The sequence below is a fragment of the Rattus norvegicus genome, chromosome 4 (assembly GCF_021556685.1).
Source record: "Rattus norvegicus strain SHRSP/BbbUtx chromosome 4, alternate assembly SHRSP_T2T, whole genome shotgun sequence".
In the NCBI taxonomy this organism is placed as follows: Eukaryota; Metazoa; Chordata; class Mammalia; order Rodentia; family Muridae; genus Rattus; species Rattus norvegicus.
This window is the reverse complement of record NC_141537.1, coordinates 82,833,754-82,857,631: the sequence shown is the minus strand read 5'-3', so window position 1 is coordinate 82,857,631 and position 23,878 is coordinate 82,833,754. Positions and strand designations below refer to the sequence as shown.

At 38.4% G+C, this 23,878-nt stretch overlaps 1 protein-coding gene across 15 annotated transcripts in view; it reads right to left on the bottom strand.

Annotated features, from left to right (window-relative positions):
• Positions 1-23,878, bottom strand: part of Tax1bp1 (Tax1 binding protein 1) — a 55,915-nt gene that overhangs the window by 12,501 nt on the left and 19,536 nt on the right. For 2 of the 15 annotated variants that reach the window (XM_087655960.1, NM_001004199.1), the window contains 10 exon segments: positions 22,026-22,184; positions 18,439-18,587; positions 18,264-18,354; positions 15,716-15,901; positions 12,552-12,776; positions 11,801-11,947; positions 10,274-10,400; positions 7,682-7,785; positions 3,656-3,781; positions 3,159-3,230 (listed from right to left, as the gene is read on the bottom strand). In XM_087655960.1, the coding sequence (XP_087512086.1) occupies positions 3,159-3,230; positions 3,656-3,781; positions 7,682-7,785; positions 10,274-10,400; positions 11,801-11,947; positions 12,552-12,776; positions 15,716-15,901; positions 18,264-18,354; positions 18,439-18,587; positions 22,026-22,184 (1,386 nt within the window). 15 annotated transcript variants of the gene reach the window in all.

Genomic DNA, 23,878 nt, shown 5'->3' with positions numbered 1-23,878 from the left:
TTGTGACTAAGACAAGATTAAGGCAGAGACTGAAAAGGAAATAAGTCTGTCTTTATTCAGAGGATACAACTGTACGTACAGAAAGACGCTACAGCAGAGTAGTTAGGAGAATGAGTGAATTTAGCAGGTTGCAAGATTCAAAGTCAACATATAGTCAGTTATATACCTATATATAAACAACAAAGAAGAGAATGAAAAGTATAGTTCTAGTCAGTGAAACCAGTGAGAGAAAATGCCTAGGAAGTTAGCAAAAGGATGCAGAGTGCTTATCCTGAGTGTGATTAAAGACAGCACAAATGGAGGGATACATATCAAGTACAGACAGGAAATTGTTTTTACAGTAGTATTTCCCCTCAGACTAGCTGCAGATACAATGAAATCCTAATGTAAAAAATTCCACCAGGCTTCTCCATGAACTGACAAAATGATTCTAAGATGGAAATAGAATATCTTAAACTGCCAATATTTAAAAACAATATCCTAGCAATTGAGAGGTAGAGGAAGGATTCCAAGGTTGAGGCAAGGCTAAGATACAAAGTGAATTCAAGGCAAGCCTAGATTCTAATGAAAACCCCGTCTCAGAGCTAAAAATGCAGTTTAATGGCAGAACCCTCCCCTAGTCTATCCTGCAGAAGGATTTAGGTCTGACTGCCCAGCACCATCCAAAAAACTATGAAGGGGGCTGGGGGAGGAGGGATGAAAAAGAGGAAGCTGGAGGAAGAGGGAGAGACCCTAAACAAGCTAGATTTCAGGCCTCAGCATCCATGTGACTCAGTCTACCTCCTCTCCTAAGCCACCATTTTCCTCTATAAGAGATTTTGGCATTTCAATGTTTATATATGGTATAGTCCTAGTACCTGGAAGCTAGAGGATGCATAGCAGGAGACCACCATCTCAAGCTGCCCCTCTCAAAGAGAAATGCTATAAAGATTAAATTTCTCAGGAATCCACTAATTTCACTCTAGTGGCTTCAAACTATGGCAATCCAATGAAGCAGTCCTTGATCTACAAAACCATACAGATAATCTAAGTGTAAGTCTTAGCAAAACTGCTGCTCCTAAGAAAAACAGAATTATAAAGCTGGAAAGATGGCTTAGCAGTTAAGAGCACTGGCTGCTCTTCCAGAGGACCTCGGTACAAAATTCCTATCACTTACATGACGGTCTCTAACTGTCTAAAACTCTAGTTCCTGAGGGATTTGATGCTGTCTTCTGGGCTCCATGAGCAGACATACACAAAATACACAGATAAACACGCAGGCAACACATTGATAAAAACAAACAAACAAAAAAAAGCCTTCTAAAAGAAGTTGTCAGGAGGCTGAGATAGGAGATCACCAGAGTTTGAAGATACCTGACTAAATAATGAGTTCAAAGTCAAGCTTGGTTACTTAATGAAACCTGACTCTTCAAGCAGGAGGAGGTAAAGAGATAGCTTGGGGGTTGACAATACTTGTTTTTGCCAAGGATCCAGGCTCAGTTCCCAGCACTCACAGCAAAGCTAACAGCAGTTCTAAGGGAAGGACACTCTTCCTCCTATACTGCCTCCGTCCCATCCTCCCTAGTCTACACTGTGCTTCCTTTTTACTTCCTCCCCTCAAAAAACCATGAGAAGGGGTGTAGGGAAGAGCACGTGCACACATATGTGCTGGTAAGCGCTCATACATATAACAGATGACTCTGTAACCACAAACAGCAGGGGAGTCAGCGCTTACCCACTCCACTACTGCTCCCTTCTAGGCAAGCAAGGTGTGTGCACCTAGGGGTGAGTGATGACTAACAAGAACCTAACCCTAATCTCAGAAGCTTTGGCAGGTTTTAGAGTTCTCAGAAATACTCAAGGAACAGACACAAAATATTAAACAGACTGTTTGACTCACAATGCAAATACTTAAAAACTTTTAACGTGATAGAAACAATGCCATACTACAGGAAACCGAGAACAAGTTCAAAGATATAATAATAATAATAATAATAATAATAATAATAATAATAATAATAATGGTGGTGGTGGTATAGTAGTAGTAATAGCAATATTACTAGTAAAAGAAAGCAGATAACAAGTGTCCAACACAATGTTCCTGAAAAGGTTGGTATTTTTAAAACTGTCAATAAAGCTACTGATCTCAGTATATTTCTTCCATCAAATTTTTTCAAAGGCAAATGCTATGAATTATATTTGCTCCATTAGTTTCTCCATTTAACAAATGCTTGACTTCAAACAGCAGGTATTGTAAAGGACTGCAGATACAATGAGGAAAACAGGTACAATGTGCATTCTTCACAGACATGCAGTTAAGTAGATGAGACAGACACCAACAAGCATAAACATACACATACATATCTGCATATTTAAAAATTATGGAAAGTATTATGAAGTAGTTTAATAGTAGTACCTAACTGACCTGCAGGAGAAGCAAGCTTATGCAGCTGAGTCACTGGCCTATACAGGAGGGCAATGCTATCTCACAGTGACAGCACAACTGGCTGCTGGACACTAGTGAATTAGCAGACTATTGTCAAACCACAGAATACAAACATCAATATGAGAAGACAAAAGGGCTTTCCTGACAGAATGACAAAAGACAACCAGGGAAGTGATGAGTCTGAAAATCTTATTCTGTAGCAGAGTGACAACCTGAAGATCATTCCTTAGGCAGATCATCCAACAGCTGCACATTCTACTACACCACGGAACTCTGCCCCTGACTACTAATGCATCTGTACACACCAGCAAGCATCAAGCTAAAACAGAAGACACAAGTTTCACAATTGTAGTTCTGTTTAAGGCTTGAACTTTACATTAGCAAGAAACAGTAACAATCCTTCTCCTTTAGTTAACAGATTCAAGAAAATACCTATGTCTGAACAAATACGCAATTAAAAATTCATTTCTTCCCTAAATTTGAGTATTTTAAACTTAGCTTATTGTTAAATGCAAAGTATGTGTTGGAGCCCAAACTAGCAATTTTCACCACTTGGCATATTTCTCAAAAATTGGCAGATGTGGCATCTGGAAATGAGAATGGTACACAAATTACTGTTTACTAGCAGGAGGTATAACAGTGAAGACACAGAGGAAAGCTTTCAAAGAGAAGTCAGACAAGAGAAAGCAAACACTGGTTACAGGCTGTCCACAGCGAGTGCAGCACTCAATACCTTCTCCCTTGAGAGATTTTCCAAAAATGAAGCCAGGCAATTTATTTCTTTGTCTTTCTCTGCCAACTGTAGCTGAATTTTAAAAAAAGGAGAAATTATCGTTAATATTTTTACCATCTATTTTCTCCTCATACATAGGATCCACTTAAATCTATACTATAGATAGATAGATACCTGAAAATATAATGAAGCCTATTATTATATATAATATGTACTAAAAACTTTTTTAAAAGGTAAATTTCAAAGTCCACCTGAACCCACAGAACTAAAGCCACATTAACAAATGCATGTGGGAGGCCCTTTTCTCAGGCTAGTGAATAACCTGTATGTAATTAAATATCCAGGACATCTGCATGGAACCTGTGCTTGGCTGGTGTTTTATGGGGGGCACATGGATCAGGACCGGGCTCACTAAGCACCATGGGTCAAGCCTCTGAACTTACACTGTAACTGTCCTCTAGCTCAGCGAGTTCCAGTCTTACATTCTCTGAACTTACACTGTAACTGTCCTCTAGCTCAGCGAGTTCGAGTTTTACATTCTCAGCAATTCTCACTTGCTCTTTCCACTTCAGCTCCATTTGCGCAAGTTCATCAGCATATTTATTGCATTTGGCTTTCTCATCCTACATAAAATTAAAATTAGTCAATTAGTAAAAACTTCACACCTCCACAAAGCAGATATCCATACAGGCAAATGTGATAATTACTGTAACAGTATAAAGCCACTATGTTTACTAAGTAAGTCATTTTTTTTTCTTTTTTCCGGAGCTGGGGACCGAACCCAGGGCCTTGCGCTTGCTAGGCAAGTGCTCTACCACTGAGCCAAATCCCCAACCCCTAAGTAAGTCATTTTATAGCTACACAATGGAGTAACACACATCTACTTAAAAAGGTAAGTGGATGACCGTGTGAGGTGTCATACTAACAGCACACTGCAAAACAGAGTGTATACTGTAACCCCACTTAACTTACAATTTGCTGTCAACAGTTAAATATGAGTGTCAGTGTTGTACAGAAAAACACAGCCCAATCGCCATGGCTCCTGCACTTGGATCAAGAATGTACTTTTTAATCACCCTACTGTTTACATTTCTAAGACAAAAACTTTTCATGATAAGTATTATTTCACAAAATACTCTTTTGCAAAAGGAGGAAATCTAAATCATGCACTTTTATGATGACTCTTTTTCTAAAAAACTCAAGAAAGAAGTTACAAATAGTGAACAAAAAGTAAATAAGCCAAGTGCATTTAAATATTTCTTTCAAGATGGAAGTTCAAAAAATAAATTGAGCAACGCCAGCCTTCTAAACTCCATAGCATACCTTCTACACTTCCTTTTTCTTTTTCTTGTTTTTTTTTTTTAAGATTTATTTATTTTATGTATGTGGGTACACTGTAGCTGTCTTCAGACACACCAGAAGAGGGCATCGGATCCCATTACAGATGGCTGTGAGCCACCATGTGGTTGCTGGGAATTGAGCTCAGGACCTCTGGAAGAGCAGCAGTGCTCTAACCACTGAGCCGTCTCTCAGCCCCACTTCTGCACTTCCTAACATACAAACAACATCTCCAAGTGCTTTACAAACCTCAATGTAAAATCCGACAATAAAACTTCTGGATGGACCAGGAGTGCAGCTCACTGGCAGATCACTGGCCTAAGGCCTGGGTTTGATCTCCAAGCACAGCAAAAGCAAAACAAGTAACTCCTGGGACAATGCAGGGGAATATGTTTAATACCTTGCAGAATGTGCTTTATTTAAAAAAAAGTACAAAATATAAACAAAATTGATACTTTGCCACAATTAAAATCTGATTTTCTAAAAACTTTAAGCAAACAAACTAATATCACACATAAGGGAGACAGTAATGTCATCTACAAATGACAGGCAGGCAGTTCTGACACCATGGCCACTGGTCGTGCAGTATATTAAATAGATTTGTGATGTTCTTTCTACTCTACTCTGAAGAGTTAATTCTTTGGCCAACTTGCCAAAATCACCACCACATGTATACAACATAGCCACCCCTGCTTGCACACGCACTTAGCCTTTAAATAACTATACAATTGGGCAAAAATCTGGTTTCCATTCTTTTAGAAAGAAAAAAATGCATCGCATTTATAACAACACAAGATTTTTTTTTTTAATATGTGAAACATTTACAAAAAGAGAACTGCAGGGTTAAAAACATGACCCAGCAAGAAGCATAAAGCATGAGAACCTGTGTTTGGATCCCCAGCACCCGTGTAAAGGCCAGGTGTGGTGTGCATTCGCAGCCCTAGTGCTGAGGTGCACAGACAGGCAAATCCCCAAAACTCGCTGATCTAGCCAACTAGCAACCTCCAGGCTGAGGGAGAAAGCCTGTTTTCATAAATAAGTTGGAAAGCAATCTCTTCACAATAAACTCTAGTCTCCACAGATATACACTCAAATGTGCATGTGTACCAACATGCACAGGCATAGCACATGTACAAAATGCACTCACATGTGTACTACGCACACATATGCACACAACACATCTAAGAAAGAAATGTAAGCATTAAGTCATTATGGAAATGCAACTTAAATTGCAGTGATAGTCTCATTACAGTCTTAGCTTGACTGTATAAAGTGATAAAACAATGTACTCATTTCTTACAAATCCCCATCCTAGCACCTAGGCATCTAAGTGAAAATATCTAATCCCTTTTGAACACAAAAGGCTTCGATATAAATGTTCAGAGTGCCTTTATCAATCAAGAATCACCCCAAGCACCAGCACCATATTCTCCCCACTTGCCAGACTGTTCCTCCTATGCCAAGCTCACTCTCTCAGCCACTCTCTGGTCTTTTTACAACACTGGGGTGTTAATCACGAAAGGGCTGCACACGCTGGACAAGACCACCTGAACACCCAGTTGCCTCACAAACACAGTCAAGTCTAATCCCCTTAGCTTTGGCCAGAACCTGTCAGCAGCTGAATCTCTAATCCTACAACAGCAGCACCAGGGAGGAAAAAGGAAAGAGGAAATTGCTATTTTTTTCATCTTTTTCACAAAGATGGGTTCAAAACATGGTGAGTAGAAAAAAAGAATCAGTTAAGGTTTGCTAGAAACGGACTCTACTACTTCTAGAGAAATATAAAAACCCTATATTTAAAGAAAAAAAAAATCACAAGGACAGGCCTATAGATGGATTTGTGCCAACAATTTTCAGAACTGATCCCAATGTCCTCAAGAGGCTGTGAGTACAGCTCCATCTTGTAGGCCTATCAAAGGAGCTGCCCATCTGGGTGAACCCACACAAACAAAGCAGCACTGTTGGTATGGGAGAAAGTAACACATTCACTGTTACCAGCTCTGAACACAACGAGCACCCCAGGACAGTTTCCGAGACCCTTGATAAGGTGACTTCTGCCACCACACATGTAGTGCACAAACACATATGCAGGCAAAATGCCCATACACATGAAAACAAAAATTCAACACACAAGCATGACATTACCACCCTCTTTCTCAGGACCACCCTGTTTCTATAGAAAGATGTCAAAAGTTTGAAATTTGATCAAAACACTTTAAACATTACTTTAAAAGCAAATAGCAAAAAGAAAAAGTATCTTTAGTCTTTAGTAACATCAAACAGATCTATGAATTCCATTCTGTTGTTCTAAAAGTTACCTTCCTTTCCCATATGCAACATACACACACACCCTTAAAAACCATATCCAAATATAAAATAACTTTGCCTTCTATTCTGTCTCTATTCTAGATACTAATGAGAAGCATCCACCCCTATACTTTAACTAATTCAAAGTGAATATCACCACTAGAGTTAACAAAATTGAAGGAATCTGAACAATGCAGCTTAAAATAATTAAAATCACATTGAGAGACAACAACTCATTGGCTTAGCATCCCCTTCTTTCCTGGATGGGTGATGTACTTGGCTGCACAAGCATGAGACCTGAATTCAGATCTCTAGCACCCACTGACATGGCAACCTGTGTCTGTTACCCTGCTGTTGGGAGAAGGAACACAGTAGCTCCCATGGCTCTCGGGCAGTCAGTCCAGCCAAAGTCACTGTCTCCAGGTTCAGTGAGAGACCCTGAGTGAAAAAGTACTGTGAAGAAGTGACTAAGGAAGATTTCCTGAAGTCAACCTGTGCCCTCCATATGCATCCACACTGGCAAGTAGATGAGTGAATGCCACACAATTTCCTATTTTTTTTTTTTTACAATAGATTTTAAAGAAGGATTTCCCTTCTAAATTTCAAATGTTTTCCATATGTCATTCTAACAAAAATAAAAACTCATATTCAAAAAAGGACACTGCATCCTGTGTGTGGAACATACTGACTTCAGAAGCATGGTAATACCTGCATGACAATGACAAGTACACAAACACCCCTCTTTCCTCATCCCAAATGCAGTATCAGTACACAAGAGTGGAGAAAGAACCCTCGACTTATCTATCCACTACAGGAGCCAAGGGCTGGCATTTAACATTTGACAAGTCAGTCGTCCACTGAAAAAGGAGCTCACCTACCTGCAAGAGTTGTTTACACTTATTATACTTCTCTACTTTCTCAGCCATTTCTTTAGTCACTTCACAGACATGATCCTTTGCTGACATGTCAAAATCTGTCTCTGCTGTAACAAAGTCAGAAAATAATTAATATTAAGAAAATATATTTAAATAATATTTAAAGTAACAGTATTTGCTGTCTGGAGGCTGAAGAGATAGCTCAGCTGCTCTATTAGACGACTTGGGTTCTACTGCCAGCATTTACATGGCAGCTGACAACAGTCTGTAATTCTAGTCCCACAGGATCGAAACCGTTCCAGCCTCCAAGGTTCTAAGCATGCATGCACGTGATGCACAGTTATACATACAGGCCAAACACACATACTCATTAAAATAAATTATTGTTCTCATTTATTTTTGTTTCTTTTGTTTTTTGCTTTGTTTTGATTTTTTTTTCCTAGAAAGCATTTCTTTATATAGTCCTGGCTATTCTGGAACTCACTCTGTAGACCAGGTTGGCCTTAAAAATCACAGAGATCTGCTGCCTCTGCCTCTGAAGTGCTAAAATTAAAGTTGTGTGCCACCACTGACTAGGCAAAAATAAATTAGTTTTAAAAAATTTTTAAATAGTCTCTCTGAGGTCAGTCTGGTCTACATCTCAAAATCCATGCCTCCAAGGGCTACAAAGTGAGAGATGCTGTCTCAAGAAACAAAACCATTTTTTTCTTTATCTTCTTGCAGAAAAACTTGAAGTGTTTTGTGGAACAAAACCTGGAATGTTGCCAGGTCTAGGAGTACACTGGGCCACAATCCCAATATTCAGAAGACTAAGACAGGGAGCATCAAAAGTTAAAGGGACAGAGAAGGCTCAAGAGTTAACCAGAGGGGTTGGGGATTTAGCTCAGTGGTAGAGCGCTTGCCTACGAAGCGCAAGGCCCTGGGTTCGGTCCCCAGCTCCGAAAAAAAGAACCCAAAAAAAGAGTTAACCAGGGCAACTTGGTAAGTGCCTATCCTTAAACTAACTCTTTAAGAGAAAGAAGTGATTTTGGGATCCAGCTCAGTGGAAGAAGTTCAACCCAACAAAAAATTAATTTTATGTGAGATCTGTTTGTTGTTCTCTCACACACTGCCTCTGTGTATGTGTCTGTTTATCTATCTTGTTTGTTTTTGAGACAATCTTCCTATATAGCCTAGGATGGCTTTCATTCATACCCACTGCTAGGGTTACAGGCATGTACGGCCACATCTGACCACTATGTGAGAATTTTTAAATGTTATTTTTGACCAGAACAAATCTCACATTCAAATATGAGATTCCTTAAAAAGCAAAAAAGTCACTAAAAGTATTTCCAAAGTAGCCCAAGAGCTGCCACCCTTACATAACTAGGGAGAGGACAGAAGGCCATACTCCTGAGAACAGCTTACAGCCCTTTGTTACCCTTCACTAAGTCTCCACAAAACCAACACTGCAGGATCATAGCATGTGTTACAGGCTGACTATCATTATCCTAAATTCTCAAGTTCAAATCCCACTAAAAAGTGCGACATTAACTCTGCAGCTTACTGAATGCCAGTGTGACGCTGGGATAGATGCAGATGTGAGGTGTTTCCGGTTTTTAATTCTCAGTGGGCACAATGAACTGTTTATGTAAACATTTGATTTGTAGGAAACTGAAAGCACTTCCTTCCTAGGCATGTCAAGATGGAATGGTCAACCTGAAGAGAGGACAAGCGGATGGAACCCTTGGCATTAAAAAATGAGATTTCCTAGACTCTTCAGTAATGAAGAACACCCCTATAGAATGGTACAAAGTTGTCAGTTACACACACTAAAAATGGCTGCTTGCATTATATGTTGGCTTGCACTTATTTTCCTTATTGTCAGGTCCTTTTTTTACATAAAAGGGGGGGAAATCCAGTTAATTCAAGTTACCACATTACTCACGTGGTATCCCTGAATCTGTTTTAAGTCGAGGAACAAACACTTAACTGACTAACATCAGTCTACAGGTGGACTGGTGAAAGATGTACCCCACTGATGTAAAACAGGAAAGAAAAGAAGGGATTAAGGAGAAAAGGATATTTTCCCCCTACAACATTATATACAAAAAATTTTTTTCAAATGTTACAAAGTAATTAAAGTAAAATAACTACTCAAAGTGCAAGACCAACCTCCAGTTTCAATGTTGTAACTGAATTACAAGACCTGGATTTTTCAACTTCATCTCTTTCCACATTTGTCCTTCGTCACTGTGCTCTAAGAACCTTCTCTGGTCTGCATCTGCAGTCACACTTATAATTTTGAGTGTAAGGAATTCCTGCCCTTCACTGTTCCATATGGTTCAAATTAGTACTTCTAGTACCAATTTAATTTTTAGTACGTGAATATCCTCCTGAAGATAAGTATGAGTTTACCCTCACTCACACGTTGCATGGTCAGCACATACATAACTCTATCTCACACTAATACCCTCATTTCACCCTTTGCACCTCAATTCTCTCTCTCAAGAATTTATGGTGTCAGCCTGAAATTCTCACACAAGGGAGCAGGCAGTATCAAATCAGTGTCCAGAGTTTTCAAGAAGGTCACGCTACACCAAAGGAGATTTTTACCTGCACAAGATGCTGCTGGCTTTACATCCACGGCAGAAGCAGAAGCAGCTGGGTCTGTGTTTATTGAAGCATCATTCACTTTCTGCTGACTCCCCATTCTCTTTGTGAAGACACCGTTAGAACTGGCCTATCCCCAATGTTAACAGTAAGTTATTGGAAAAGTCATTGAATGCACCATATTGGTTTCCTTTACTAAACATGCAAATAACCAGAAAAGTGCACAAAGCTACTCGCCCTGAAAGCCTAAAAGGAACAGAGCCACACCGTTTTCCTAAAAGGAGTAGAGCCACACCGTTTCCCTAAGTGCTGGAAAGTAAAGGAAGTGCTGTTTCCTGTGACGTCACCAGACCTCATCACTCATAAACATCTTCCAACCTCACAAGTCAAGTGCACTCAGCAGGTCTACAGCGATGTCTAAGCAAGTAAGAGCGTGTGCTGCTTTTGCACGCTCTTAATTGATTCCTAGCACCCACGTGGTGATTTACAGCCATCTGCAATTCCAATTCTAGGGAATTCAACGTTCCCTTCTGACCTACACAAGCACCAAACACACATGTGGTGCACACACATAATGCAGGCAAAATACACATAAAGTGATTTTTTAAAATGTGCTCAAAAAAACACAAAAATCTCCATGTGAATGCTATTTCTTCACAAATCCTTTCTACTTTACTAATGTGCAAGCACTCTTGCTCTTATTTGTTCCTGAGAACCTAAAACAGTCTGTGACTGTAACTGTTGTACCACTCAAGCCCACAGTTCAAATGTTTTCTTTATACTTCACTTCCAAGATCCCCTCATATAACAAGTCATATTTCAGTACAGTATGTGGCTTTACATAATACATATACCCATCCAAATGAAATATCTTTATTATGAATCTACCTTCCTACTCTTACAAGTAAGCTAACACGTTTTACCTCTTCCTAAGGTGGCGTGAACAGGATGGAAGAGAACAGTGAGAGCAGTCACCTTTGCCACAAGTGACATTTACTACTACATACTGACTTTAACTGACAGAGATACTTAATCAAGGGCTTAAGAGAGCAACGGCCTAAAGAAAGAGGACTTGTTCTTGCTTGTTCTTGCGGCTGACCTAGCTTCCCTTTATTAGTTCTCAATAAATCCAAACCTCAAGTTTAAACAGAAAGAAGATTGTCACTGCAGTATTAGGCTAAGGACTTGAAATCAAGATGATAAACTCAGGCCAGCAGGATGGCTCAGCACATGTAAAAAGCACTTGCAATCAAACTTGACGACATCCTGAGTGCCATCCTCTATCCCTGAGACCCAGAGGGTGTAAGCAGGGAATGATCATTTCCTGCAAGCTGGCCTCTACCCTTCACATATCACCCAACACGCACATATAACTACATAAATGTAGTAGAAAATGAGATTTGTGTTTAGGAAAAAAAAAAAGTGATAATTTGTATTCAAAAGGTTAATATTTAGAATAATATACATCTTATTTGCAAACAAAAGCCTGATAAAGAAAAAATTCGATGACAGGAATTCAGTGACACTTACTGACTGGTCTGAAAGTTTGTTTATTTGTTTTTGGAGCCTCTGGCATTCCTTAAACTTTTCTTTGTAATGATCTGCAGCCATCTGAAGCCGGAGTTTCAGATCTTCAACTTCTCTTCTCAGTTCATGTTCCAGTGTATCAGTCTTTTCCTTTAGAAAAACAACATTTCCACTAAGGAAAAAATTCTGGTATTTCATAATTTAATAATAAATCTAACTCTGTTTCCATCATTGTTCTGATCTTTAATTAATTTGTATTTGTTTTGGAGTTTGGGCTTTACATGAATTTTTATGTATTAAGAGTTTTAACTATATTTTAAGTCTAAGGATTACTTACAAGTTGAGGAAAACCATCTACCTAAGGAGCAATTATGTAACTCTGATGCAACGCCCTAAAATACTATTACCATTCTATATAACTAGTAAACAAATTCCACATGATGTGATCTCCATCTGACATCAAAAATGTGTACTAGGGGTTGGGGATTTAGCTCAGTGGTAGAGCGCTTGCCTAGGAAGCTCAAGGCCTGGGTTCGGTCCCCAGCTCTGGAAAAAAAAAAAAAAAAAAAATGTGTACTAGAGCAGCCTTTATGACAGTACAGATAAATGTTTTCTGTTCAATCTAAGAACTTACAATGATTTCAGAGTGACTAGAAGTTAGCCTTTCTTACCTGACTTACTTGATAGCTTATTCCTCTCTTTCATGGGGCTATAGTGTTGGGGATCAACAGAGATGCAAGTTACCCTGCTCTACCTGATCTGTCTTTACAGCATGTAACTGGAGCTCTGCCAGCGTGTCGGCCAGCTGCTTCTTCACTCTCTCATTTTCCAAGCGTGCGGTATGTAGATCTGCCATTGTTTTATCTCGCACATTCACTGCATCACTGAGCTCTTTAGCCAGAAAGATAAGTTCTTGCCGTGTTGCCTGGACTTGTTCCTCCGCTTTGCGAAGTTGTTCCTTTAGAAGTAATGTATCTTCCTGAAAAAAGGCAGATAATATACAATTGTGATTAAAACATTACAATTTAAAGTTAACAGTTTCAGAATTTTAAGTTAAATGATGCTTTTCCACTCATGCTCTAGGCTTCGTTTCAGATTTCTCATGTAACAGCCCAACACTGCGTTCACTACTACCACTTTATGTAAGACAGGAAGTCAGTTAGCACACCCAGGGATTAAAGTTGTGACTGAACTAAAACACAAATGAAAGCTGCTGAGATCAAATGAATGAATGTGAGCTACCCATACCCCATTCTCTTCACCCCTTTATCTGCAGCCAGTACTCTCATTACTCACTGGAATCAAAGCAACTACTAAGACTTCCTTGAAACACCAAAAACATCAGTTAAAAATGTTTCCTTTTTCAAGCCTAAAAGATAGCTAATAAAATATTTAACTACCATCACACCATTATGTAAACCTGGAAGAGGCATTTTAAAAGTAAGTATAATCAATCTAATAGTCCTATTTTTAGTCTGCAAAAAATAACATAAAATAAACAAAACTCCAAACTTTTCAAAAACTTTGGTTTTGAAAAGCCACAGGAAAATATGTAAATGACCACATAAAGCTGGTGTGTACAAAATCTTCATAAGCCTAACCACGTTAGTGATCCTTGATTTTGGTAATGAAACAGGATTCCTACAGTCCGGTTAGCCTGGGGTTGCCATGCACCAGAGGATGGCCTTAACCTCCTGATCCTCCTGCCTCTCCTAGGTCTGTGATTCACAGTGTGTGCCACCATGACTCATTAATGCAGTGATAGTGACGGAATAAAGAACTCTTTGCATGCCGCACAAGCAATCTGCCACCTCAGCCAAATTTTGAATCCTAATAGTTTCAATCACTCATCAACTTCTATGTCAAGAATGGAAAAATAACTAAAGGAATATTTCTTTTAATACATACACTCAAGGAAAGTTTAATACTACTCTGATGTATTCTTCCAACCAATAACACGGGAGTATATATACTCCAAATGTTCAAACGTACAAAGATTGATTTTATTTATTTTATTTTTATTTACTATTTTTTGTTTGTTTGAGACTGGTTCACTCTACATAGCCTCAGCTGTCCTGGAACTCACTATGCAGACCTAAACTCACAAGAGATCTGTCTGCCTATGCCTTCCAAGTGTTGAGATTAAAAGAATGTGCTACCACTATGCCTGGCAAAATTAATTTTAAAAATATAGAGAAATAGTTGTTATGCACAATTACATTCTCAGCCTCTGATCTCCTTTCAAGACTTACCAACACCTTAAATTACTCTTGGTTCTTGATCTAGCAATTTTACCTTCAAAAAGCATTCAAAAATTATAAATGACACAGGTAAAGATTCGCTTTCAGAATTCAATAATTTTTAAACACACTTGAAAATTATGAAGATTTTAAATTGTCTAAAATGAAATTGTCTTGAGTTAAATAAACTATGCTATACCATGTCTCCATATAATGAAAAGCTATGAAGCCACTATAAACAGTAGCACATAATATCACTGGGAGAAAACCTAATACAGTGTTTTTTTGAAAAGGCAATTTGAAAATAATTATCAAAAGTTAAGTGCCCTTTAGCCTAGCAACTCCACTTGAAGGAACTTATGTAGGCATGTGCCTACTGTCACTTTAGCTATACAAGAGTGTCCACTAGCGCATGCTCAGAAGAGCTGAGAGAGTAAACTACTAAGGAGAAGTACTGACTACATATATGCTTAATAACAAGGAAGAATACTATGTAGCTACTATAATCACGAAGGAAAGAGCTTTAAGTGTATTCATAGTAATTTGTAACCAGGCATGGAGCCGGGAATCTTTAATCTCAGCATTCAGAAGGCAGAAGCAAGACAATCTAAGTTTGAGGCCTGCCTGACCTACATATCAAGTTTCTGGCCAGCTAGGGTTACATAATGAGAACCTGTCTCAAAAGAAAATTGTTCTGAAAAACTTCTCTCTCTCTCTTTCTCTTTCTCTCTGTCTCTCTCTTATTTGAGTTAAAATGTAATATACATGTATAATTCATGTAACTCTTTAAACAGCAATCCTACAATCTTATAGCAAAAAAGGATGCTAACTTTTAGTTCGTGCCCTCATCACTATTTAAGTTCTTTTATAACCATAAATTCACATGCATTGCAATCTACTAAAATTATTTTAGCAACAAGTAATCATTTTCCTCAGTAATTAAAAATTATGCTTTTCACTGGTCTTGCTTAAATGCTAAAAAGATACTTAAAAATATTTTTAGCATCTTAGTAATCAAATAAATATAATCAAATACACTTTTCACATCTGCAATCTTTTAGATTAAAAAAGAAACTGCAGACTTAATCAGGAACTGTAAATGTCATGGACTTCTAACATTTTTAAAGAGTTGCATTAATGATGTCTCGAGTAGAATTCACAGCAACAAGCTGAAACAACCTAACACTCATCCATATAAAAGCTAAGCAATAAAATAAATGTAGCTATGCAAGATCGTGCTGCACTGGAGAAGAAAGAGGAGGATGCTCTGTACGGTGCTGGAGCAGAGACAGCATGCTACATAAAGCAAGACCCCGGGCAGGGGACGGTGCCTGTAATTCCAGGACTTAGGAGCAGTAGGTAGGAGGAGCTCCATAATCACTATTGTGATTTTAAACTTTTTCAAGAGGAATGGTTGAGAAACTATAGAGGGCAGCAGGAGAAGAATGTCCACCTTTCTTTTCTTCCAGAGGCCACTCTAACCCCTAGCTCCAGAATTCTGGCCTCTACAGGTGTTTACATGCATCAAACAGACACATAAATAAAACTAATATAAATGTGAATAAAAAAAGGATTTATTTTTAAAAAGAGAAATAGGTGGGAAGAATGTAAAACAAAAGTAAAAATCACAGTAGACCAAGTTTCACAGTCTTCAAACACATTTTTCTAAATTCCTTACTTTATTTGAGGTTGTAAGCAGGAGAGCTCTGTGCAAATTTTCCTTGTCAGCCAAGCAAGACTGCAGTTTGCCAATCTCTTCTTTGAAATGAGTAATCATGCTTTCTTTGTTTCCATCTACATTCTTTAAAGTCTGTATCTCTGACACAAGCTTGGTATTTTCTATTTCTGTGTTCTTCAAATGTACCTGTAAAAAAGTGTTTGAAATCATCAAGAATATTCTTGCTAGCATCATAATCCAAGTTAGTCAAAGTTTAAAATGCCATTACTTGGGGCTCTAGTGACATGGCTCAGTGGTTAAGAGTGCCAACTGCTCTTCCAGAGGACCCAAGTTCAATCTTCAATACCCACAAGGCAGCGCACACCTGTCTGTAACTCCAGTTCCAAGGCAAACGTGCAGGTAAAACACCAATACACACGAAATAAACAAATTTAAAAAAATTATTTCTTTTTCATCCAAAAATGCCAAAGGAGGAGCCAGGTGTCAGGCGAGCCAAGCTCTGCAGAATAGCTATGCAGACATACAGTTGGCAGAACCCAGCTTTTGGAAGGTTTTTGTTTCCCATAGCAATTCATTCTAGTGTCTAACTGTATTACCTGATCTCTGAAAACTTTCCCATCAGTTTAACTATTTATTTTCTATTTTAAAATGTAGATACATTTTGGGTATTTTGGGGGGGAAAAACATCATGCTAGAGGCATATTCAGAAATTAGTGTAAAAAAAGTTCTGAAAACTTGAAAGGTTACATTCAAATCATCTCAAATAATCATACTAATTTTTTCTTTACCTTTCTTTTAATGTGTGTGTGTGTGTGTGTGTGTGTGTGTGTGTGTGTGTACACGTGCACATGCACATACCAGTACCCACACTCCAGTCCTCAGTCAGATGGCCGGCAAACCACTGGGCCATTTCTAACCCAATTCCACCTTTTGCTTGTAAGAATCACTATGTTGTTTCTTTTCCATGTGACTGAAGTTGCCCTGACTTCTATAGGCCAACTATGACAGACCTCCCAGCCCCCACACACATCATGCAGGTACATACATGCACATGCACATACACACACAATATTTTTAATGTAATACAGAGAATAAATTGCTTTTTTGCACTTCACTCTTCAATCTGCAGAAGTCTAAAGGACTAATTCCTTTTCCTAGGGACAAAATGTATCTCTGGTCCTCTAGGGCAGTCAGCAGCCCAAACCTTTGCAGCATCTCTTCTAAACACTACCTAATGCTCTTAACCATCAGTTCATAAAAGTGACTTGAGGCTGACAACTTAGAATGTTCATCTCAAACTTTTTAAAAAAAAATCTTTGTGAACGTATGTACATTCATATGGGGGTGTCACAGTGCATACATGCTATGGTGCCAGTATGAAGGTCAGAGGACATTCTCAGACGTCAGCTATCTCCCAACTTCTCTTGAAGTGTCTCTTTTCTGCCACTGTATATATCAAGCTGGCTGGCCCAAAGCTTCCAGGACTCTTTCTAATCTCCACCTTTCACCTTGTTCTAGTAAACTGGGATCACAGACGCATGCGGCTGTGTACAGCTGTATATGCACTCGTAGGATCTAAACTTGGGTTCTCACACTTAAGTGCAAGTGCCTTACTCACCCTTCTTCCCCACCACTCATTTAGAACTTTCTATAGGAAACGTTTCTTAGATACTTAAAATTAGCCTCAATATTCACTCGTGGTTAAACTAATTTAGAACATACTGCAGGCATGCTTTTAAAAAAATAGAAATTTTTCCAAAAGACTCATGAGCAGAGAAGATATTTATAAAATTACAATCTGACACTATTTCAAAAGCCAATCTGAGACATGATCAAGGTACTGGAGAAGACATTAAGGCAGCCTGTGGCTAAGCCTGGCAGCTGTGCTCCATCTCCAGACCCCATACAGCAGAGAGAACTGACTCCTTGAAGTTGTCCTCTAACCTCCACACACATCAGCTTCTGCATGCCCACACTTGTACACACAATCATGCATATGCATGTATATACACATTTAATACTGTAAAAAAATTAAGTATCACTGAAAAAAATGTATATTCTTAAAAGGTGAAAATATTTTATATAAACTTCTGATAAACAACTATCCTGTTATCATTAAACTTTCATCTACTATACAGTGCCTACTCTGTATCTAAAACACCAGCAAATATCCCAAATACTGCATTTTAGGGACAGTATCCATTATGGTTGTAATTTCCTCTTGTTCCTTTCCCATCTTAGATTACTCAGTCTGAAGTCAACTGTCACAGTTATGACACTCTAGAAGCCTTCTAGAGAGAGCTGAAGGACCTCCTTATAAAAGCTATGAGAATCTCCCTATTAAAGCATGATCAACCACCAAAGTATATTCTCCAGGCGCCCCACCTCCACCCCAACTCCCCACCCCCAGAAGTCTTTGGCTGACTACAGTCCCTGGCATCCTCCTGACTATAATGAGACGAGTGACCAGACGGACTGATCTCAAATTCCCAACCCCAAAAGCCCAGTGGGGTTAAGAAAACGAAAGATAACAGAAAAGGAACTTTACCTTATAAAGCTCCTTCTCATCCTTTTCTGTCTTCAGCTGACATTCAAGTTGTTCTTTTTCTTGCTGTGCTTTCCTGAGTTTATCCTTCAAACTGTGTTAAGATGAAAAAACATTAATAAAAACCATAACTAGCTTTGTTAATAACTGAAGTAATTTCTTTAAAGTAGAAATGTACCTGTCTAGCTCAGTTTCTTTCTCAACTGCTTTATGTGTCACTGATACAATGTCTTCTTCAAGCTGATGAGCTTTAGATGTAGCGTCACTGTATCTCTTCATAAACTCTTCATTTTCCACTCTCAAACTCTGGGATACTTCAAGAAGGCCCTGAGAAGCAACAATAAAGTCTCTTTCAGTAAGAAGACAAATGTGGCAGCACACGCCCTTAGTCCTCTGGGAAGCAGAGGCAGTCAGATCTCCTGGGTGAAGGCCAAACTACTCTACCTAGGACGACGAAGAGACCTCACTTCAAATAAAGAAAGAAAAATATATTGGTTTGGTTTTTCAAGACAAGGTTTCTCTAGGTAGCCCTACCTGTTCTGGAACTCACTCTGTAGACCAGGCTGACCTCAAACTCAAAGATCCACCTGCCTCTACCTCTCAAGTGCTGAGACTGAAGACATGTGTCACTAATGCCCAGCCTTAAAAGGGTCTCATATATTTTGGGTGACAAGACTATACACATTATTACTACATCTGTCTTTGAATTCTTATAATTTTAATCCCACATTTATTATCCCAAATTATATAAACCAAGAATGTAAAATAAACCTAAAATTCTCCGAGTTAAACTTTCATATACTCAACCTTTTTATTTTGTTTTGTATGGTTGTGAGTAAATAATATGTCCATACATATGCACATATGTATGTATAGGGTGTGCAAGCCTTCCCCTATCATTCTACAGCTTTTGCTTTTCTTTTGAAGCATGGTCTTTCCCTTGAGCTTGAGGAGTTTGCTTCTTGATCAGGCTGGAAGTCAGAAAGCTGGCTTGAAACTAGAGTTTCAGGCTTTTGCAGTGATACCCAGCTTTTTTTATAGGGTTTGGGATCTAAACTCTAGTCCTCATGATTTAAAACAACTGCATTTAACCACCAAGCCGTTTCTCTAGCTCCCAAGTTTTTTGTTTGTTTGTTTGTTTTGTTTTGTTCTGAAACAATGCCATATACTGAAGGCTGACCCTGAATTTGTGATACTCTTACCTCAGCTTCCGAGGTATTAAGGTCATAGGCATGCACCATGTCTAGTCTGAACTATCAGCACATCAATTATTTCTTAAAGCTTTATTTATTTATTATGAGTACACTGTTGCTGTCTTCAGACACACCAGAAAAGGGTATGAGATCTCATTATAGATGGTTGTGAGCCACCATGTGGTTGCTGGGATTTGAACTCAGAACCTCTGGAAGAGCAGTCAGTGCTCTTAACCACTGAGTCATCTCTCCAGCCTAGCACATCAATTATTAATATATGTTTCCCACCCCTGCTTTTCATGAACTCTATTTCACTAACTTCTCCACCAAAGGGCAAGAAACAAAAAAACTTTGGTTAATTTTCTTTTGGTTTTTTGACATGTTACTTTTATTGTTATGTCAGTGACAACTCAGGTCTCATAGGACACTATCAAGGTTAACACCCACTAAAGTGCCATACAAGCACTACAATACATGCCTATATCTAGACCACTGCGCCTAATGAACTCAGTATGATTCAAAGACTAAAATAAACATTCAAAGCAGTTATAACATATATAAATAGAACCTTCTTTTAAAAAGATACTTTAAAGCTTAAATATCTTCATTACATGAATTATGATAAGTATCTATCTTATGAGAACTTGAACAAGCTCTCCTCTAAGCTTTTCTCCTAGCTAACTAATAAACTTTGGTTCAAGTATAATAAGGTATACAAAGGGGCTGCTATGGGAAACCATATGCCAAAAGAACTGATAGACCCAAGTACTTCCCTTCCCAAAAGCTGAGTGTGACATGACGTATCTCCAACACTCAGGTGACACTCAGGAGACGGGTAAGATGATGAGCCAGCCTGATGCCAGCCTGGCTCACATGAGTGAGACCCTGGCTCAGAGGAACAAGATGGAAGAGAATATGGAGGAGGGTGGGAAGGAATTAAGAATCACTACACTAATGACCAAATTAATAATTATGAAGTGACAGGGCCTTATTGGCCAGAATAATAGAACACATACAACAAGAGAAAATGTCAATCCATCCATAGACACAAAGCTAGCCAACTAACTGTAACATTGAAATTGTTATTATAATTTTAATAATTATAATTTTAATTTTAAGTATTTTCATAATCATAATTTTAAGTATTTTTTTTCTTTTTTTTTTTTTCGGAGCTGGGGACCGAACCCAGGGCCTTGCGTTCGCTAGGCAAGCGCTCTACTGCTGAGCTAAATCCCCAACCCCAAGTATTTTCTAAAACAAAGTTATTTTGTGAAATTATCCATAAATCAATGACTATAGTAAGTAGTGGGTTTTTTCCTATAGTTTTCGGTTTTAAACTCAAATCCAGTTTCCTACATAATAGTCATTTGTCTTTTGCTCAAAAAAAAAACAATGGCTATTTTAACTACATAAGGATTTTTTTGTTTCGTTTGAAGGGTAATTTATAGCCTTTCTCACATTAAAAACTTCAAAATTGTGTCTCAAGATGTACTCAGGTTACTGACCTCTGCCTTGTTTCTGCTGCTGCTGTCTGAGTGTTAGAGGCAAAGGCTACTGCTGTGCAGCCTATGCTGTTGTGAACTTGGTCATGACTTCAGTCTTCCTTCCTTCCTCACTAAGTGCTGAGGTCACAGGCATGCACCACCATGAATGCTGAGATCACAAGCATGAACCACCATGCCTACCTAAATTGTTGGTTTTTGAAGAGTAATTTTAATTTCTTCATTCTACCTTCTATTTATTCTGTGCTTATTGTTCCTATATGAATTTCTCATACCCCATACCCTTCCTCCACAAAGCTAGCAAAACAGAACTAGAGGTTGTCAGAAGCCTGGCATGATTGTTCGTGGCTGTAATCTTAGTACTAGGAAGGCAGAGGATGGTTTCCAAGAGTTCAAGGCCTTCGCTACATAGTAAAAACAACAACAACCGCCAACAACAAATTCAGAGAACTATTACCAATAAGCCAGATACCAAAAATCTAAGTATTTTACCTATTTTAAAATATAAAAGAGGCTGTGGCAGAAGATTAATAGGAACTGACATTCTTGGGGCTGGAGAGATGGTTCAGTAATAAGAGTAGTAGGAGCACTTGACCAAAGACCCAAGATCTAGTCCTAGCACCCAGAGAACCTGCCCCAGTTTTGATTCCAAGGGCACCAGGCATGCAAATGCTACACAGCGAAATACGTGCAGACAAAATACCCACACACATAAGAAATAAGATGTCTACATCTGGGGCTGGAGAGATGGCTCAGTGGTTAAGAGCAATGACTGCTCTTCTAGAGATCCTGGGTTCAAATCCCAGCAACCACATGGTGGCTCACAGCCATCTGTAATGAGATGCGATGCCCTCTTCTGGTGTTTCTGAAGACAGTCACGGTGTACTTATATATAATAAATAAATAAACCTTTAAAAAAATGAATACATCTAAAAATTTATATATATCTACATATTAATGTAAAATACATGTATATATACATATATACACATACCCACATACATATACGCCACTTTCCTCGAGACCTAATTTTCAATCATCCTAACTACTTCCGTTTTAGAAAGGTGTACCTTCTGCTCTGCCTGCAATTGCTCACACCGGCTTTTCTCATGGCTGAGTTCTCTCTCCATTCTTCCAACTTGTTCTCTCAGCTGTGCTGTTTCTTTTTCAAGAACAGAAACCAACTTTAACAATTCTTCTTTTTCTTTCAGGGTCTTTTCAATTTTCAGCTGTATTTAAAAAAAAAAACACGAATTGATTTTTATCATAAAGTATTACAATACTGGTGTCTTGCTTTAAAAAAGTAAATTCACAAATTTTTACATTTTGCCTACTGTATAACATTCTGCCTATGTTAAAAAGGTTAATTCTGTTAAAAAGGTCCTTGTGGGTCGACACCTCTGTCTCCTGTGCGGGATACGTGTCGGCCCAGAGATCCCCGTAATAGATCTCCGTAATAAACCTCACACCTTTGCTTATTACATCCAAAAAAAAAAAAAAAAGTCCTTGTGCTCCCAGGTAAACTTTAGGGAAAGCAAGAATACTAAACACACAGGTTGCCTTGTTAAGAAAGGGCTGTACACCTGTTTGCCCACCACTGGGCTAGTAGCCAGGTGACCTGTGCTAGCCTGTAGGGCCAGGTCACACCTCAATCCCTAAAAATATTATGTTTACCCCAGACTCTTTCTCCCAAGACCATTATCTTGTGCACTGTTTCTCAATCAACAGAATCTATCCTTTGGGGAGACGTCACATGTACTAGATAGCTTGGTGACCTGGATACTATCTATATGACTAAGAGCACACCAGCTCCTTTCCTAGGCCCTTAAACTACAGAACCGATCTTTACAGTAGAAGTTACATGTATTTTGCAGAAGGCTTTAAATGGAGGTACACTTTAAGCTTTAGTGTGCACTTGGGATTGAGATAATCCTTAACTGGGAAAGTTTTTCCAAATTATAATGAACTTAAATAAACTGTCCCCTGTCAGACTCTAGAAGTTTGAACTAACACCGGCCACTGAGTTATGTTGAACTGGATTTCCTTCTTGCTTCACATAAATTGTTCCTCTGCTGACCCTGGTATTTGCAGAGACCCCCACAGAATTGTTTTAAGTAAATGCGAATGTAAAGACTAACCTACAATAATGTACTAACTCTAGCAGGTTCTTATTGGAATGCTGGTAATTACTCGGTTCTGGAAAACAGGAACTCCAGTAGGAAACACAAAGCAAAACCTAAATCAAGGACCAAACATGGTCATAAACTAAACGGCTCGTGTTTACAGTAAGTCTTTGCTTCTAACCAGAGAAAGTAGAGACTCAGGGAAGAATGTATGAAGAAGGTATTTAGCTGATGAATGTTTTTCATCCAAAATTCTCCATATGAAGCTTTCCAGGGTTGTAGAATCCTAGAAATAACTGACTAAAATCTAAACTTATGAAAGCTGACCTGCTAAACTCTTTTAGAATAATCTTTTTATTCAAATGCATAGAATAAATGTTCTCAAAATGGGAAAGTTTCCAGGGAGGGTGGTAAGGAAAACTGGAGGAAAGCAACAGTGGATGGAGAGGACCAAAACAAAATACATAATGTCTGAAACTTTCAAGGATAAATAAAAAGGTAAAAGTTTAATTACTCAATTGTCATACCTATTGAAAACTAACTGTAATAAATGATATCCAATAAGCCAATAGAAAATTAAGACCAAGCAAGAACATCAATCCTAAGGTTCAATGGCATTATTAACATAACATTAAATCTGGCTCAAAACTTTCTAGCAGATTAGAAACGATGATTGGTCTTCACCTAGTACAACTGAAACATTTTCAGAATCAAACTTTTTCAGTGATTAGTTTACAATACTCAATGAAGCTTAGTAGGAAAATTTTCAAAAATTTAAATTTGATTTGCATAAATCCAAG